The sequence below is a fragment of the Pagrus pagrus genome (genome assembly GCF_965226575.1).
Source record: "Pagrus pagrus genome assembly, chromosome: 2".
Lineage (NCBI taxonomy): Eukaryota > Metazoa > Chordata > Actinopteri > Spariformes > Sparidae > Pagrus > Pagrus pagrus.
The window spans coordinates 27,058,853-27,077,361 of NC_140186.1; the positions used below are offsets into that span (position 1 = coordinate 27,058,853).

The following is an 18,509-nucleotide window of genomic DNA, read 5'->3' on the forward strand; positions in this document are numbered from 1 at the left end:
TCTCTTCTTCTCCCTCCCACCGTGCACCTCTGATCGCCAGTGTTTTGATTTAAACATCTACATGGTCAGCATGACTGCGTAGCCCCCTTTGCGTGGTTTGTGACCCCGAGGTCATTGGAGCGCACACCTCAAACACTTTCCGACACTGGAATGAATAGTAGCGTAAGGTTCCCGAGTGGTCAACAACTTGGTCAACACTCTCCAGGCACAGGTGGTGGACACTCAACACATTATGCACGGTCCCAACATTTCTTAAACAAGCCTCAATATTATAGTAACAGTGACAATAACAGTCTTTATGTGTTGATATACTGGAGAAGGGTCCTTACATAACAAGTACATGAGTTTAATTTTGTTTCTTATTAAAAAAAGAAATACCAAAAAAATCTGAACCCATTTGATTCATAACCATTGATTAAAATAAAAATATAGATCAGTATTCTCTCATCTGATCTAATAGAATTATCATTATCCCACTATAGAAACACGTATTATTTGTCATGACTTATTTTAAAAAATGTATCTAATCACTGAAATTATAATAAAACTGGCTCTATAAAATAATGTGTAATCAAATTTATTTAAGGAAAAATCGATGGAATGTATTTCCAGTGTTGTAAAAAGTACCCAAAACTCATACTTGAATAAAAGTAAAGATATCATGTAAAACTATTACTTTGGTAAAAGTTAAAGTCACCCACACAGAAAGTACTTGAGTAAAAGTCTTATAGTGTCTGATATTAAATGTATTTAAGTATCAAGGGCACAAATAAACGTAAATTACACATATATTCACATGTATATATAAACTGTATATATCATGGGTCGATCCATTATCAGCCTGGCTTACGATTGGATCCCAAATACAGCATTTTTCAGGTTGTCCGAATCAGTGTTTTTAATCTGATTCCCAATAAAATAAATACATTTAAAAATACGCTACTTGGCTCTGATGCAGCAAGCCGTCTCCAAAGTAATTTGGAACTTAAGTCAAGTAAATGTTCTGAAGTAAGTTACAGAAAAGGAAAATACTCAAGTACAAAGTAAAGTACTCAAAGTTCTTGAAAATTGTACATAAGTACAGTACTTGAGTAAGTACTAGCATTTGCTGTGAGACTACGACTTTCAAATATCAATTTCATCATGAGAAAATATGACTGCAGAGTATACTATTCTACTCACTATGAAAATAACGAGACTTGAAACATCCATTCATAAATGTCAAATACATTTTTATGCAGATGATACTATTTAATTCTATGTCACTGACTCTGTTTGATCAGCCATTAAGAAACAGTTATTCTGTGATGCATTACATTAGACTTTTATCAACCATAAACTAGAACATAATGCAAATAAAAATGCGGTTCCTGAGCTTCAATGATATAGTTAACATCTGAAGGAGGATTGTTGATAAGGATGTAACGGATATGCGGCTCCCTCCACTCTTAAGCCTCCTGTTAACCATTATAGTCTTAAGTTAATCAATTGGTATAAAAAAAGTGTGCTCCAAACAGTGACTTACACTAAGATATTAACTCACTAGTTCCAATAGATTACATATCGATCAAGTTCAAATAATTCCATCCTACAGATTGAAAGGTTATGTGCAGTGTCTGTAATAAGGTGTCTTTACCTTCTGTTGGGTCCCCGTTCAGGTCCACAACCTCTGCAGACTCCTGAGTGGCAGGTTGGGTGAGTTTGCCTTTGGTGAAGAAAGGGACAGAGTATTTGAAACGGATCTGTGACTGTCCCCCTGCATGGCCAGTTGAATCTCCTAAGAGGGCCCAGGGCAAATAAATGTTGACGGGCCCCTTTTGGCCACTAATGTACATGGCAGGCTCATTATTTACCCAAACACTACTCCTACTCCAGAGCAGAAATTTATATTTGATATTCAAACTAGTTGATTTAAAGAAAAATTATTATTAAAAAGTTTGATGATCAATTGGTACCAGCCTCTTAATTGTGAGTGCTATTTGCCGGTTTTCCTAATTTTCTATGATATTAAATTCTGCATCTTTCTGTTTTAGATTGTTGATTGAAAACAAAATTGAGTTGAATATGTTAAAGGATAACTACCGTTTTATACAACCTGGACCTTTTTTCTAGCAAAATATATGATCATTTACTCACCCAGATAACTTTGGTGTCATTTGGCGTCGTTCAGACGAAATTAGATCCAGTGTAGCGCCGATATATCCATATAATGCGAGTAACGGGGCATCAACACACAGCCTCTTTATAACGCATTATCTGCCACGAAACTAGTTAATTTCACTAATATTTTGTTACGATATGCTAGCGCTATTCCCCTCTGAGTCCGGGCTCGTCTGTTATCAACATCCGGGGTCAAACTAGCAGTAGCAGCTACAGGTAAACAAGCCGGGCTGTCGCGGGTGCGCGTGCAGCTCAGAGACGACATCTTCCAGGTCAGAGGTAGTAGGTCAACCTACAGACCCCGGATGTTGACAATAGACGAGCCTGGACTCAGAGGGGAATAGCACTAGCATAACAAAATATTGGTGAAATGACCTAGTTTCATGGCAGATAATGTGTTATATAGGGGCTGTGTGTCGATGCCCCGTTACTCGCATTATATGGATATATTGGCGCTACACTGGATCTAATTTCGTCCGAACGACGCCAAATGACACCAAAGTTATCTGGGTGAGTAAATCATCGTATATTTTGCTAGAAAAAGGGTCCAGGTTGTAAAAAACGGTAGTTATCCTTTAACTAAGGCTTCAGGGACTAAAGATGTCCTTTTATGTATTGATAATGAAAATAATATTTATTTGGCAAAGACAAATTGAAGCAATTTGATTAAACACATTCCAAAAAACAAGATTATATAAACTAAAGAAATTAAGATCTTAAAACTAGATCATAGTTAATATTCTTCTTCAGTCGAGCAAATTTCAAACAAAATTTCGAATTATCAAATTTTACCCTGATGATATTTAGTGAACCTGGGCCTGTTTGGGCCCCCTCCTCTGGCCAGTTGCTGCTTTGGTAATACAGCCTTGTCCTACTGGGATGGCTGTAAGGTGACGTACCACCGATCGCTGAAGGATCACGAGCCCCACGGCTCTAAAATTCTCATCAATGAAATGCTAACCATCCCAACATGTCAATCACAGCAAATAATGATCGCTTGAAAGGCCAGAGGCTGATCATGTTCCTGATCATGGGGCTGCTGGGGCTGAAGGGACTGCAGGGTGGCAGGAGGTCTGAGAACAAGTTAAGCACAGAAGAAAAGAATACATCGATTATAATAAATGCAATAAATCTTAAGTTCACATCCCCTTAAGGAGACTGAACTGAATAACCAACAGCATATACACACTCCACAATCAAACTTGACATATGAAACAGATGAAGAGCCATATAATGACTTCAGTTTTAAAGGCACACATAAAAACATTATGATGTCAAAGGTGTACTATAAAATGGGTTGCACAAAGTCTGTCTTTATTCTGGATGTGTTGAGGATTATGATTCTCTTTTGGCAAACGAAAATCAAGATCATACAGTATATTGTCTGTAATAATCACCTTACCATTTAAAGACTTTTAAACAGGGCAGACAGATTTAACAAAGTTTGTCTCATTGCTTTGGCAGGGGGGGAAATGGTATTTTTGTATCATTTTCAAGCATTTCATGCCATTTTAGCTACTTTCAACTATGGCCAGAAAGAAAACAAAGCTATTCAGAAATATGTCTGTGAGATCGTATGCGCCTACGCGCAATAAAACTGTACCCTAAGGACATCACTATACTGAATTTGATCTACCGAGCTGAACAATTCTTCATTCCTTCAGTTGTCTTGAAGCATGCACACCACCATCTGTCTTCCCAGAAATCAATGCAACAATCTGTTTAACAGATACCTCGAATAGCTGAAAAACGAAAGAAGTAACTGTAAATCTATCACTGTTTCGCTAGAATGTCACGAACAGAGAGATGGCATTGCTGCTATTTTGTTTTTCTTTGATATGGGATTGGACAGAATGATACGTTTTTCACAGCAGGCTTCAGATCAGTGGATTCAAGGGGAATTTGTGTTCTACACCTCCAGTGATTCAACTCCTACAACTTATCATGGCTCAGACATTGTCCAAATACACTCACATACCCCTACACACAAAAAGTGAGACCTGACACACTTCTGGAGTCTATTACATTTCATCTCTTTACCTTTGAAAAACAAACATTTTGCGTAACCCATCATGGGCTCATGAGACATGTTAAACTTCACCGTGACCGGGGCAACAGCTTGACCCTATGTGCAGCATAGGAGACATTCTTTCTCCCCTTGTGTTATTTTTCACAGCCAACCTCCAAGGTCAGGACATCTAAAGCCCGGGTGGTCCGGGCACTTTGTCTGCTGAGCATGTGTGTCATCACGGGCCTCAAGAGCTGAGGGCCCGGCCGCGAGCTAGAATGTTTGTCGGCTGATAGCTTCAAAGAACAACGAGCCAGAGACAGCGGTCATAAGCTGGATTCTTATGCCCAGCGCAGAAAGGTTGCGACTCCAAACCCAACAGCCCCAAAATCCCACCGTATGAACAACAGATTCAAACCATAGAGTGGTTCAATCAAGGAACCCAAATCAAAGCACTTGTGTGGATCAAAAATGAAACAACAAAACCCTCTATAGGGTTGTGATCCATACCACCATCATGCCTCAAGGCTCCCCTTGCCATGTTGCGTGTAATTTGACAATCTGCAACAACATCACTCTGAATCTATGTTGTCACCAGCAGTGGAGGGCATAGCTGGGGAAAGAGGCCCATGATTAATAGGAGATAAGAGTGGCATCTTTACAAGCCACATGAAAACAAGCCTCAGGCGAGAGACATGAGACCTGGCCAGAGTAACACTACCAGAGCTCTCCATTCAATCAGTGAGGATGACAGACGGGGTCTTAGCGGATTCGGTGTAAACTGCTAGGCCACGGCAGGAGGCAAGCAGGTGGTGGCGGGCTAAACTATCCCTAAAACCAGGTGTTAAGAGGCCTTGCGTGGTAACCTTCTGCAGACTGCCAATGCATCAGTGTGATAGATGGAGGAGGGGTCGATGGCGGGGATACAAGGTGTTGGATTCAGGAGGGGTGGGGTGATGTAACAGGCATAGAACAGGATAGCTGACAAGTGAGTAAGTTTTGAGTGCTGGGAGAAGCTGCAGCTCGTTCTGCTGAGCCCCTCACAACCAGCTATTCGTTCTGTCCACCGTATTGGCGTGCCAGACGCACCTTCATACGGGCAAAACATGTTGAGCCTCTTGTATGAATGCCACAACCACCGCCCTAGAAAGTCAAAGGTGTGTAAAGGACAAATTGGGAGATTAAAGAACTAAAATCATCAACTCACAAAAGTTAGCATGTTTAAATTTCTACAAGTGAAATACATACCAGGTTTGCTACTCACTTATAAATAAGTGACATATTATATGAGAAATGCTTAATTCACTTCACTCATGGTCTGTAGGCCTCATTTGTTAGCCTTTAATACTGTTCGCTTGTCTAAGTGGGTCACTGGTTCTGAAGGGGTGTGGGGTCCATAATTGCTTGAGTGAGAAGTGTCTTTGGGGCTCATGACACAGTGGAGCAGCAACATGGCCTTGGAGTCATGCTGGATGAACCAGCAGACCTGTCAATGCAGTGATGGATACCATCGCTGGGGTCACGCCATGCTCAACTCCGGCACTCAACAATGGGTCTCACATAAGTCCTTACACCCGATCAACGACTATCACACACCACACAGTGGAAACAGTTACACAAGCACCATACGATACGAAGAGATGCAGACAAATGTCACCTTGATGTGTCATCTTTCATTTAATATCATGGTTTAATTAAATATACCTCAGGTCTTTGTAAAAAAAAAAAATAATTATACCCCCTTAAAACTGTTAAGGGGTATTCTCCATAACTGTATTCTCCATATGACCCAGAAATCAGTTTGCCAACTGAGCTGTCTGATCCAAGGCAGTGCTTTGAGCTAAATGCTAACATGCTTACAATGCTAAATGTGTATTATGTTCATCATCCTAGTTTAGCATGATAGCATGCTAACATTTTTGAATTGGCACTAAACTCAAAGTAAAACTGACAGTGAGTGTCACGGTATGTCACAAACCAGGGTACTAGATCAATTACAACTTTGACCTGAGGGTAAAAAAAAAAGAAAAATAAAGAGAGCACCAAATCCATTAGCATTCATCTTCTGGGGACCATGAATGTCACACAGAATCCTGTGCCAATCCATCCAGTAGTTATTGATGTACTACATTGAGTGAACCTGCTGGTGGTGCAAGAAGGTAAACCAGGATCACCAATCAGTATTCATAATCTGTCAGCAGTGAATATCTGTTGTCCAAAGTCATATTGGAACCCATCAGCTATCATCTGACAAAGGATTAGCCTCTGAGGACAACAGCCAATGTTTCGGGGCTTCCTATGTAGCCTGTGGATGTCTGGATAACGGATATCCAGACCTTCTTGGCGCCAGTAGTTGTTTACAGTCCAATTAGCAAGAAAGTAGCTGGGCTGAGAGCAATATTGTAACCAATAGGCTACCAATTTAGCCAGTGAAGAAAAGGCCAATGTTTTGGGGCTTCTGGTGTAGCCAGCAGATATATTGATAAGAGATAACATTCCTCTTCCTTGTGCCAGTCTTTGTTTACAGTCCAATTAGCAACTTGAGATGCAAAAATTGAGTTGGAGTGGAGAAACTGCTGTTAACTTATCTGCATATGAATGCAGATACAATTTTAAAAGGGCAATAAAAAACGACATAGTCGCCAGAAGATCGGCAAAGATTCCAAGATTGCATTTTGGCCTATGCGTTCTGTCTTTTGCCCTCCACACAGCCTGTTTACCTGCATGCAACCAAAGCCTGTCAGATGCCGTTAGACAGTACTCGAAAACACAAAACCAGAACACTTCCAATAGCAAGATCTTATCCCCTGCCTACCGATTCTGCTTTCATATGCAGATATCTGTTTATAGAGGATATGAATATCAATTTATTGTCGTGTACCCTGGCCTTCGCCCGGTGAGAGCTGGATTTGGCCCCAGTAGCCCCGCAACCCCCCGAAAGGGGGGGATAAAAGCGGCAACACCCCACGACCCCAATAGGGAAATAGCGGAAAGAAAATGAGATGAGATGAGATGAGAATTTATTGTCATGGTTTTATTATTCTGACCTCAAGTTACACTAAAAATAACATCCACACCATTTAGAACTTTTATACATAATTGCTCCAAAAATATGTTAACATACGTATATACCTTTGAGGTGCAACTGAATTTAAAAGTCCTTGGTTTGAAATAAATAAATACATGCAGTTGTCATGATCAGGGTTACGTTATTACTATTGTGGTTTTGGTTATTTTCTTGCCTGTTTGTTAAAAAAAGGTTTGTGTTGATATGACGAAAATGGAAGCAACATCATTATTCATCATGAATATGAATGAATTTTTTTTTTTTAATTTTGCACTGATGAACCCTCCTCAAAGACTGACCTTGGTGTGTTTTTTCTTCCTCCAAAGTGATCGGTGGGTGGCACTGTGTGACAGGCCGTAAATCAGAGATTCCAGCTGAAGTGATGTCAGCCCTTTGCATCATGTGTTGTCGCTGCACACTGTGAAGACATGTGGACACGTGGTCACAGCTCTTTCAGGGCACACACCCCTCAGTCACCCAAAAATGTATCATGGGTCCAAGTAGTCAACTGCACGAGAACATGAACATATGCATGATATATCTTTCAGCACAATAATTTCAACATGTATTTACTTACATTTCAGAGCAAAGAGGACAGAGAAAAACAATATAAAACCATGAATACATGTCCAGCACGGTAATGTAAAGCAAAGTGACATCACTCTACAGGTATTTATATGTACAGACATACCACAGAGTAGTAAAAATGTTTACTGTTTACTATTTATAGAGCTGCCTCTCTGAGCATGGCTGTTTTTCAGCCCACGTTGCTGTATGCGAATAGTTGACCTGAATAAGCAGAAGTATATGAAAAGCTCTACTGAGTCACTTCAAGTTAATGGTCCCTCACTTCTGAGAACCCCTTGTTAAAGGGCCACGGCAATGCATACTCTAATAAGCATGCACATGATTTGTACATAAAATTTATGGTGACATGGCAGCGTCAGCATCTGTGTTAGCTTTATCACCTCAGGCTGTCAACTGGGCTGAGCTCATCAGACAAAACATAATATCATTATGTTCCCAGATTATTATGTTCCTGCATCCATGTTCAGACATAATTATGCGAGGATGCAAAATTAGACTTCCCCAAGGTGGATAGACTCGGCAGCATAATAGGTTGAAAGCACAGTAATTAAATAGAGGAAGTGAATTTGGACATGAATTGGTGGAGATAATTATTTTCTGTGTTAGAGAAGGGGATTGGAAAATACAAATAGATGCAAGCCAGCACATTAAAACAATAGTTAAGAATTTTGAAAAAACACTCATTTGTTTTCATGTAGGGAGTTATATGAGAAGTTTGATACCGACCATATTTTAGAGAGTGGAATCAATCTTCTCATCTAACTCTCAGCAAGAAAACAAATGACTGTATTTACCACAATGTCTGATGATTCCATTAAATCCTGCCAGACAGGGTAACTGCTTAAAACCTGATTTAACATTATGGTCTAACATTCAGAAAGCTGTTTGTGTTGCAGCGGACACTCTGTCTGATTTGCTTGGAAACAAAACCCTCCTGAATGGGGTGTGCATATGTCAAAAACTATGTTTAAGATAATGGCTTTGCTCTTACAGCTCATATCTGACATTCCCGAAAGGCATGCTTTTATCTCATCATCACAGCCCAGGAGATGTTAGTTTAAAGAGTGATTCAGCATATTTCAAGGGACTAATGTGAGATGGAAACCTTGTATATAAAGGCATTTACAAAATCTGAAAGAAAACGTGTTAAAAATTGTCAGAAATGTACGTGTGACATCAAAAGTGATTCTAAAGTTAAACAATGTCCATTCAATCTCCTGCGGCTGCTCAATACTACAGGTAGACCTTATGGTATTAGTTACCACAAACCCCAGACAGGCCTGCTGACTGACAGTCTGCAAACACCGAAGCCAAGAAGCAATACAATCTGTATCCGAAAGCTTTTATGACTATTCTTCTATTATTCATACTGCTGAAAATTTACAACCACAATTATTCACGGGTAGCAAGACAGTCCCAGTTTAGTTGAGTTTTATTGCCTTTTTCAGAGTCTTGTTGCCAACATCTCAGTCAGTGTTTCAGCAGATTCCTTTGGATGTGATTCTGAGAACCTAAACAATTCACATGGACTTCTGATGGCCACAGACAGATGCAGAAAGTAGCTTTCTGATTTTGTGAAATTAACATTGAAAGTGGTGTTAAAAGTACGATATCTATAGTTAAACGATGGCAACTAATTTAGATGTAAAGTTAATGGTTCGCGGCTATTAACACCTGCGCCGTGACTAAGTCATCACTCCTGTTTTTATTTACCAGTAATTTCATCACCCAAAATGGTGCTACAGATGGAGCTGTACATTTGTGGCTTTATTTAAACGTTGTACCTCGCTATAAAGCTGTCAGCACTATTAATCTGGGACATTGATTAATGATGGTGATCTACCTTTGATTTGCAAAGCTGCCCACTGTCTCATGTTACTTACGTATAGTGGGTGACCTCCTGTAACCTCTACTGTGACTTTTGCACCGGTTTGTTTTAGTCAGATGTAAACAAGAAAACACCATTCTTGTTTATTTAGTACAGGTAAGATAGTGAGAATGCTTTTGTGACTTATGGCAAACACCAATGAAAATAGGGACTCATATAGCTCACTGTCAATTAAACAAAGACATTCTTAGAGCACATAAAGGAGGTTATGTCAGGAGTAGGTACCCTGAGGCAGCCCTCTTATAGTTGAACTGACAAATGATTAGCTGTTCACCATTTTATGCTGTGCAGAAATGCTAAAAAACAGCCTATGATCACTGAACTACACTTGCAATAGACTGCGTTTTATTTCACATGTACCAGTGGCAGGGACCTCAAGCAGCCCCTGCTGATCACAATATGAAATGCAGAACCATGTGCGGGACCACATAAATGGAAATAAAGACATATTGCGAGATCTTGAGGAGTCTTTTTATTTCAACAACTTCCTGCAGAGCCTTCAAACTGCTGCAGAGTCCTTTGCTGATGAGTTGCGTGACCTCATGTCAGCTGGGGGTTTTGATACAAGCAACCACCAGACAGCTTAATCCTATCTTCCAACTGACGCCAGATCCAAAAGTAGAGGACTTCTGCTCTTGGAGAAGCAGGGTGGACCGCAAGAACCAGCGTTGGGCAAAGTGCCATCTTCTACTCTGCCCAGGATGATCCTTTGGAAGTGATTATTGACTTTACTTTACTTTACTATGCAAGCCAAGGTCCTTGTTCAGCAATTTTGGGCAGATAAAAGGGTCTGGGATGATCCAAGCCTTCCTCTTGACCTCCTGGATACATGGACTAAATGGGAGTGAGAACTACCAACCCTGAGTAACACCACGCTAGCACAGATGTACGCACCGTTGGAGCTGAACCCTGAAGTCACTGAATACAACTAACAAGTCCATGAATAACAAGACCATGGATATCTGCACAAAGGTTCATGACAATCCATCCAATGGTTGAGATATTAAAGTCTGCTGTTTGGTCTATTTCTAATAGACTGACCAGCACTGCCATCCCCAGAGGATGCAGCTAGGATGGTTAAAAAAAAGCTGCTGATTAAAAGAATATTTGCAGGCTGATTTTCTGTGAATCGATGAATTGCTTCAGCTGGATATTGAGTATGAAGAGTAGATTTTGACAGTGCTTCTACTATCACTGAAACACTGAATGAGGTCATATTTTTAGGAATAATGGTATCGCAGAGTTTCACAGACCTGTAGATTGAAGATGTTCATGATGCCAGCCTCTTGCCAGGACACTATACATTATATGGGTCTTTCCTTTAATTTGTCACCCACCTGTGCTCGTATATTTTGATTAATGCCAGTATAGGGTTTTCAATATGACCATTCACTGCCTGCTGGAGCCAAGAGAAAAATTACCATCAAAGGCCCCACCACTGACCATAAATCACTGCATCATCTCCAGTGCATGAGGCTAAACCATAGTAAAACGGCTTTGGTTCAATACTCAATGTACAGTGAGGTCAAACTTATACTGACTAGGAGGGGAATGAACACTTTGCTCAAACTGTTGAAAGGCCTAATAGATTAGGGGCCCCTGGACAAGCCTCTTGTCAATCCCTCTTTCTCAGTGACCTAATGTACCCAGAACAGCTGTGTGAGGGCGCTCAGCACTAAGGCCAGGATGACAAGTCATTGCTCAGCTTGATATATGAACTATTACATGTGAAACAGGAGAGTTTGTTGAAAGGTATGATGGCTGTGTATGCTAGTAAGAATATGTCCTCTTTACATGTATTTATCTTTCAATGAGCACGAGCATAAGATCTTAGTCTACTGTCCATTGTCCACAACTGGCATGTACAAGATTACTCAGGTAAACTGGATCTTATACTGGATCTTATATTGGCTATTCGGAGTGTGTCTGTAAATTCCCATTAGTTCATTTGATTACTAAACTGTTGTTGGTGCAAAAGCTGTTATCCCACCAATTTTCTCACCAACTTCACTTATCAGACAGGCTGCCACTCAAGGGGAGCATTGCAAGAAGAAATGCAACAGGATTCATAAACAACAGTGTGAGGATCCACTATCGAATTCAAGAAGGGTTACCTCCACCTACTTAAACAGTCCATGTAATATTCACTGTACAACAAGGTAAAATGTAGGTTCATGTAGATAATCATGAATGTTTGTAAACAATACTTTTAATCTTGAAATAGTACAACAAAGTGTTGCATCACCAGGTGCTTCAATGACAATGGAGCAGAATTACTGACATGAAAAGTCAAATCAATTTATTTATACAAACTGAGACACATATCAAAATAAACATTAGTCAACATTTTTCATTATTTTACACACAAAGTCAGACACGTTCAGAGACATATATTGCAGCTTTGCAGCCTAGCTGTATTGCATTTTTTAGTAGCCAGTATCCAGGTACCTAAAAAAAAAAAAAACAATAAAACACTTAGATTGCAGTACTTTCAATGACATTCATTAAAAAATGCAGAGACAACTATATATATATATTATATTATATATTATAGAGCTCAGTAAGCTAAACTCAAAACACCTCCAAAAACATCTGAAACATTAATCACAGCAACACGAACATTATCAACCAGCCAAGATTCAGACCAGGATAATGAAATATACTTACGTTTTCAGCATCATGCTCCAATCCCGTGTCGTGGTGCTCCATCTCGTCGTCTCTGAATTCCTTTATGATCTAATCAAATACAACCCAACACCATTTAGTCAGTGAACTTAGATAAATCTGGTGTTATTTAATGTTTTATCTTTTATGAGTGGACAAATATGTCAAACTATTCTGATGGCAACAATAAAGTTTATTCTCTTTTTAAATTGTCTCATTTTCATGGTTCACCTGTGAATGTTTCTCTAAACTGCTGGTCACACTGAAACCATTTTCATTATATCCATTAAAAACTAACTGCATGAATCAACCATGGAGCCCTAGTATTTTATGTAATACAATCAGACATAATAACAGACAAAATCACTCCTTTGCAGGAGATCTATCTCCATGTGTTGAGGGCTCGTTTAACCCATCTGGAAAAGACGAGTGGCAAAAGCCTTGAAATTCTAGTCACTCTTGAGCTCTTCTCGTCAATGTGTGTCAGCCTTTCCCATTTATCAATGAAAATTGTCGAATTAATCCATCTTAATAGAGAATAAGTCATGTGCTGTTATGTGTAGCAATCTCTAGACTCTTTTGTGGCTTGAGGAATCCATCCCAACTTGGAAAGACATAAACTGTGACCAGTGACTAATATTATTAAGCACCTGTTGATGTAATTTAAGGAAAAAAACACTGCAGACAAAATATCAAAAATCATATTGTTTAACCTTGGACCACTTCAGTAAAAAACATTAAAACAACAACAATAACATTTCTGAACATCCTTTATGCATCACCACAAACAGGTGAGGTCATGTCAGAGTTGCAGAGAAGACAGCGGCTAACTTACATGTAACAGTTCAGTGTATCTGTCAGGGTCCTTCTCCATCAGAGTTCTTATCTGGCTGTTGTAGTGCTCTGAAATACTCTCCTCCACTGCCACAGTGCAGGCCATGGCCCCTTCTTTGCCAAGCAGTGCTGAGGACGCACCTGGTGTAGATTTTAAACAGGTGAAATACACAGTTCAGCTGTACAAAATAAAGCAACACCTGACTACATATTAGCGAAGACTGTAGCAGTCTAACTAGTGAAACAGGGTTCAAGCTACACATCCTGTAATTATTTGATTATACACTTGTCCTATAGTATACAACGCTTTAAATTTGTGTAGTACGATAACAACCCAAGTCAAACTTCTGAGCTGTACCGACCTAAAACAAACCCAGCGATGTTCCAGAGGGGTAACAGTGCTGTGGGACGAACTCTGTTCTCAGCCAGAATTTCATTGAACTTCTCAAGGTGTTTCTTTTCTTGGTCCCACATTTCCTAAAGAAAAACAGAAAAACACTCACACCAAACACACTGAAAAACACAATTAATTCTATCTTTAAGCCTAACTTAGAAGAAGACCAATAATAATGATTTTGGATGAAACATTATGAGGCAAGATTCCTAAATAAAAATAAATACAACTTTCCAGATTCACCCTTATTGCCCAAATTAAATTCTAGTGTGAGATCTACTCATTTATCAGTATAAAAGAATGGACCAATCGCAGTTTAAAGAGGTGATTTCATATTTCTACGAAATGGCAACCCCTCTTTAAGGAAAAGTTAAGATTAATCCATTAGGATTCCTTTATCTCAAACCTGCCACAAAGGAAATAATGATCTGTGTCAAATGACATTTGGAGCATCAATATAATCTGTCTTGTGCAGATGTAAGAACAGTAATGCATTTTATAAATCAGGTACACATGATGCCAGTGGACAGGCTTCAGTCCTACTTCAAAGCTCCGTCCGTACCTGGATAAGAGGTCCAGTCCTAGATCGGCCCAACACTGCCATCTGGCCGGCGTAGATGCAGTTGGCCCCGTATTCACCCGCATGGTCCACGCGCAGCATGCGGTCCAACATCTCCTTCTCCTCACTGTCGCGTGGGGGCGGGACCACACTGTAAGCACGTGAGCTCAGCTGCACGGGCACTGTCACACACAGTCCGTGGTTAGCTAACAGCTCACAACACACTTACAAACACATAACCACAATGAAGCCATAACGGGATTATTTTGAGCTCTTTTAAGGACCTCAAGGCTCAAAGTGTGTCCTTAACCCTGAATAAGATACTCCTAAGATGTGTTTCGTTTCAAGCTTGACTGCTTTTTGCTTAAAAATAATAATTTCATGAGTGTTTGGATAAAAGCTTAGGGATATAAATGTACTGTAGCTACAGAGCTAGCTGGTGGATTCTGTTCTCTTGTATTACAGAACTGATAAAACACACAATCTCAAGAGTGTTTGCCATCTGTTAGCTAACAAGTCTGCTGTTGAACATTATGTCCAGTTGAGCTCCTGTTACCCTGCGACTCATGACTTAGCAAAAGCATGCCAACAGAACAGTACTTCGAAAAGAAAATATCTGAAATAACGCTATAGCTACACATAAGTCCTGAAGTGTTTTTAGCATTTTTAGCACTTTAGCTCTTAGCTGTCGCTGCTAAAGTAAACTACAGACCTACAGCTTACCTCTGTGTTTTACACAGTGACGGATCATCGCTGGACCGACAACATTAGACCAGCCATACAACGCTGTGTGCGCGGCTCTTTGCATGGTAGCCACTTTGGTTTAAGTACCTGTGTTATCAAAGACACGTAGAAACATGTAAGCAAACTGTCATTGAAAATGTCAGAGGGTGGACGTGGGTGGCGCACGCGTATGACGTAAGCGCGTACCGACTTGCACAACACTGACTTCCCCACGCTCCCTGCAATACAAGTGTGTTAAAGGCAATGAAGGGGTGTAACTAAGTACATTTACTCAAGTACTGCACTTAAGTACAATTTTGAGGCTCTTGTACTTTACTTGAGTATTTATATTTTCTTTATACTTCCACTTCACTATATTTTAGAGGCAAATATTGTACTTTAACTCCACTTCATTTATCTGATAACATTAGTTACTAGTTACTTTGCAGATTACAGCCTGCATCAGAGCTACAGTTTCACACTTTTAAATCGGATCTAATAATCGACCAAGGCAACTGTCAGTAAATATATGTATGATTTACTCCTACTTGTACTTTTGATACTTAAGTACATTTATTCCAGTTAATACATTGCATTTAATATCAGATACATTAAGACTTTTACTCAAGTACTATTCATATGGGTGACTTTCACTTTTACCAAAGTAATATTTTAACACAATATCTTTATTTTTACTCATGTATGGCTTTTAGATACTTTATACAACACTGGTTAAAAGACCCCTTGGTTCTACGTAGGTTGAAATATCTCTAATATGCAGACCTATGCAAAATATTTTAATTAACTATTTGGATATTTACGATAATATACAGACAGTCACAACAGATGTGCCTCAGCAACTTCATGGGGGAATGTCAAACCTAAACGGATTTGCATTATGTCATTGGAATTATTTTAGTCTGTAAAGCACAACTGTCTACGGAGACACTTCTGGTCTAGTTATGTCACCACGTCTGCTGTCATACTGTGGCAGTGATTCATTTTTCACAATTTGTCTATGCAACTCCAGGGTTTTTCACTAGATGGCATTATATTTCTTTAATGTTCATTGTTCATCTTTAACACTTGAGTTGTTTTTTTGTTAAATTCACAAATAAACCTAGCTGTGGAGGCCCAATATTATTCTTTGGAGGTAACAGGTCAATAATGAAGCAGTAGGCCTAAAATATTCAGCTTGAAGGCCCATGCAGTTCCTCATGGGAGCAAGGTTAAAGAAAAGTGAGACCCTAACTACCTAAAATAGATTTTAAAAGTTATGGATCCAGTATTGTTTTTTTTTTTTTTATATGCATGGTGTATATCAGAAGCACTCAGATCTACTGTATGAGAATACATCTAGGCTCTATAGCTGCCAGGGTCAGCCTCCTGGACAGGTCACCAGTCTGTCACATGGCTGTAGCACAACATAAACAAATCCACACTTAACGGGCAATTTAGAGTTCACGTAGTCCACCTGACCTACATATCTTTGGCCTGTGGGAGGAAACCACACACTTTAAAAAAATAAAGTAAATATAGAAAATTATCTTTTGGCCAGACACTGTCTGCTTTTCTGTGTCAAACTAATCATGAGTGCATCTTTTGTTTGGGCGTGTTATGTAAGTCTGACAATAAGACAATTAAGCGAGGAAAACAACAGAGTCTGTGGAGCAATCAGAGCCATTGTTGATGGTCTACAGATGGCAGTGTTGCACAGATAACGGCCCTCTGAGACTAGTTTTACCTTGTAAACTCCAGTCGGTCCCAGTTTTCATTATCATTTCAGTTTCAGTCAAATATGTGTAGTGTATGTGTGTGCAGTGTGGCCCTCATAGCATGTAGAACAATTAGATTTCAAATGCACAGACCCAACTTTAATCAATCACTTCTAAATATTTAATGTGTTTGCTCTGAGCTTCTGTTTTATCTCTCAGTTTCACAATATTAGTCAGCATTATTTATTATTGCCTGTTCGACTCCTGTCTTGAAAGAGCAGGAAAAAAACACCAGTGTTTCTGCAAAGCACATAAAATAGTGCTGGGACACAGGAATCTGTGGAATGATGGGGCTGACTGCTGCAGAGCTGTGATGGTCATGAGTAAACAAGGCCAAGACAGCGAATGGCGGGGTGTGTCGGTTTTCTGTGTGTGTGTGTTTGTGTGTTTGTGGCGAGACGCCGGTTATGTGTTTCCCTATCTGTCTGTCTGACTGTGGGTGGCTACGCATGTGTGGCTGTACATCTGTACGTGCGGGTTACCTTTGTCCTCTATGCATGAGTGTGTGTGTGTGTGTGTGTGTGTGTGTGTGTGTGTGTGTGTGTGTGTGTGTGTGTGTGTGTGTGTGGTTACAGGCGTGAGCGAAGCTGTATTAAAAACAGGGTAAAGCGGGTAACTGCTCTTGGGATTTATGCCCCCTTGTCCCCAGAAGCTCAATCTCCTGTGTGTCACTGGGTTTTGTTGTTTGAGAATTAGTTCCTTAAAAGCACAATATAAACTAAGGTGCGTCCTGCATTATTATCTAATCTTGTGGTCAGGCCTTGTAAAGGGCCCTTTCTTATTTAATTTTAAAGGTGCACTCCACCAAATTCCACTCCTGTGGTTCTAAAGGGAGCCTATTCAACTTCAGTTTTAAAATTGCCAGATTAAAAAAAAAAATCGAAGTGCCAAGGGGCGTGACTTTCACAATCCCTATGACTGACCTGTAAAGGTAGGCATTTAAATGTTAAAACCATACAGTTAGTTTATTAGTTTTCACAAAAAGGGAACATTATATACATAAAAGCACAGGAAAAAATTAAAGCATTTCTTTAATTTTAGGATTAGGTTTTCAGTTTGATCCTTATAAATTCCCTCTGCTTAAACAGCATGAGTTAAAACTATTTTAATGAAATAAGAGTACTTTTGTGCTCAGCAACAAACTGGGCTAATTAGAATGCTAACATAAAAGGGCCAGAATGAGGTTATTAAAGGGCCACACTTGGCCCACGGGCCACCAGTTGAATAGGTCTGATGCTGAACCCTGATGATGTCTTATAGAGTTATACAGTTGCATTATAGTAAATGTAGAATCCAGCATTTTGGGAGCTTGACATATTAGGTCCTGAAAGTCGAGATATCTCAATCTTGGCTGCTTGATTTGTCCACTAGCTAGTCCATAACTGTGTTTGCCTGCTGTCTGGTGCTGGGCAGAGCTTTCTCACCGAAAGCAGCTGCATCTGAAAATGAGAGTGCAGTGAGAGTGAAGCAAAACAGTGAAGTTGTGGGCCAGACAGACAAACAATGAGGTCGAGCTCCCCATAAAGATCCCTATAGCTGAGCGGAGCTGCCATTTCAGGTGATAAGTGATTCATTTCACATTGTCACATTGTTTTCACATTTTTATATGTTGCTATTTTATGACTTTAATGTGTCTCTTTAATGTGTCTCCAAATTTTGCTCCCGTGGTGCACATTCCTAAATAAATCTGTGTTCAATTAATCAAATTGAATCATCATATTATCCCAGATTTACAAACAGAAAACCAGGGGCCAAGTAGTAGTAGTAGTTGTTCTTTTTTGGGTCTCTTGGCTTATGGTGAATGTTCGATTAAAGGGTAATTCCACCAATTTGAGATTTTAAGTGTGTT

At 39.7% G+C, this 18,509-nt stretch overlaps 1 protein-coding gene across 1 annotated transcript; it reads right to left on the reverse strand.

Annotated features, from left to right (window-relative positions):
* Nucleotides 1-11,984: 11,984 nt before the first annotated feature.
* coq7 (coenzyme Q7 homolog, ubiquinone (yeast)) lies at nucleotides 11,985-15,077 on the reverse strand. Its single transcript, XM_084370187.1, has 6 exons — nucleotides 14,886-15,077; nucleotides 14,166-14,344; nucleotides 13,572-13,686; nucleotides 13,211-13,350; nucleotides 12,379-12,447; nucleotides 11,985-12,159 (listed from the first exon to the last, which is right to left on the reverse strand). Exons 1-6 carry the CDS (start codon nucleotides 14,968-14,970, stop codon nucleotides 12,082-12,084), a joined length of 666 nt encoding a protein of 221 aa, XP_084226313.1. The 5' UTR covers nucleotides 14,971-15,077; the 3' UTR covers nucleotides 11,985-12,081.
* Nucleotides 15,078-18,509: the final 3,432 nt, after the last annotated feature.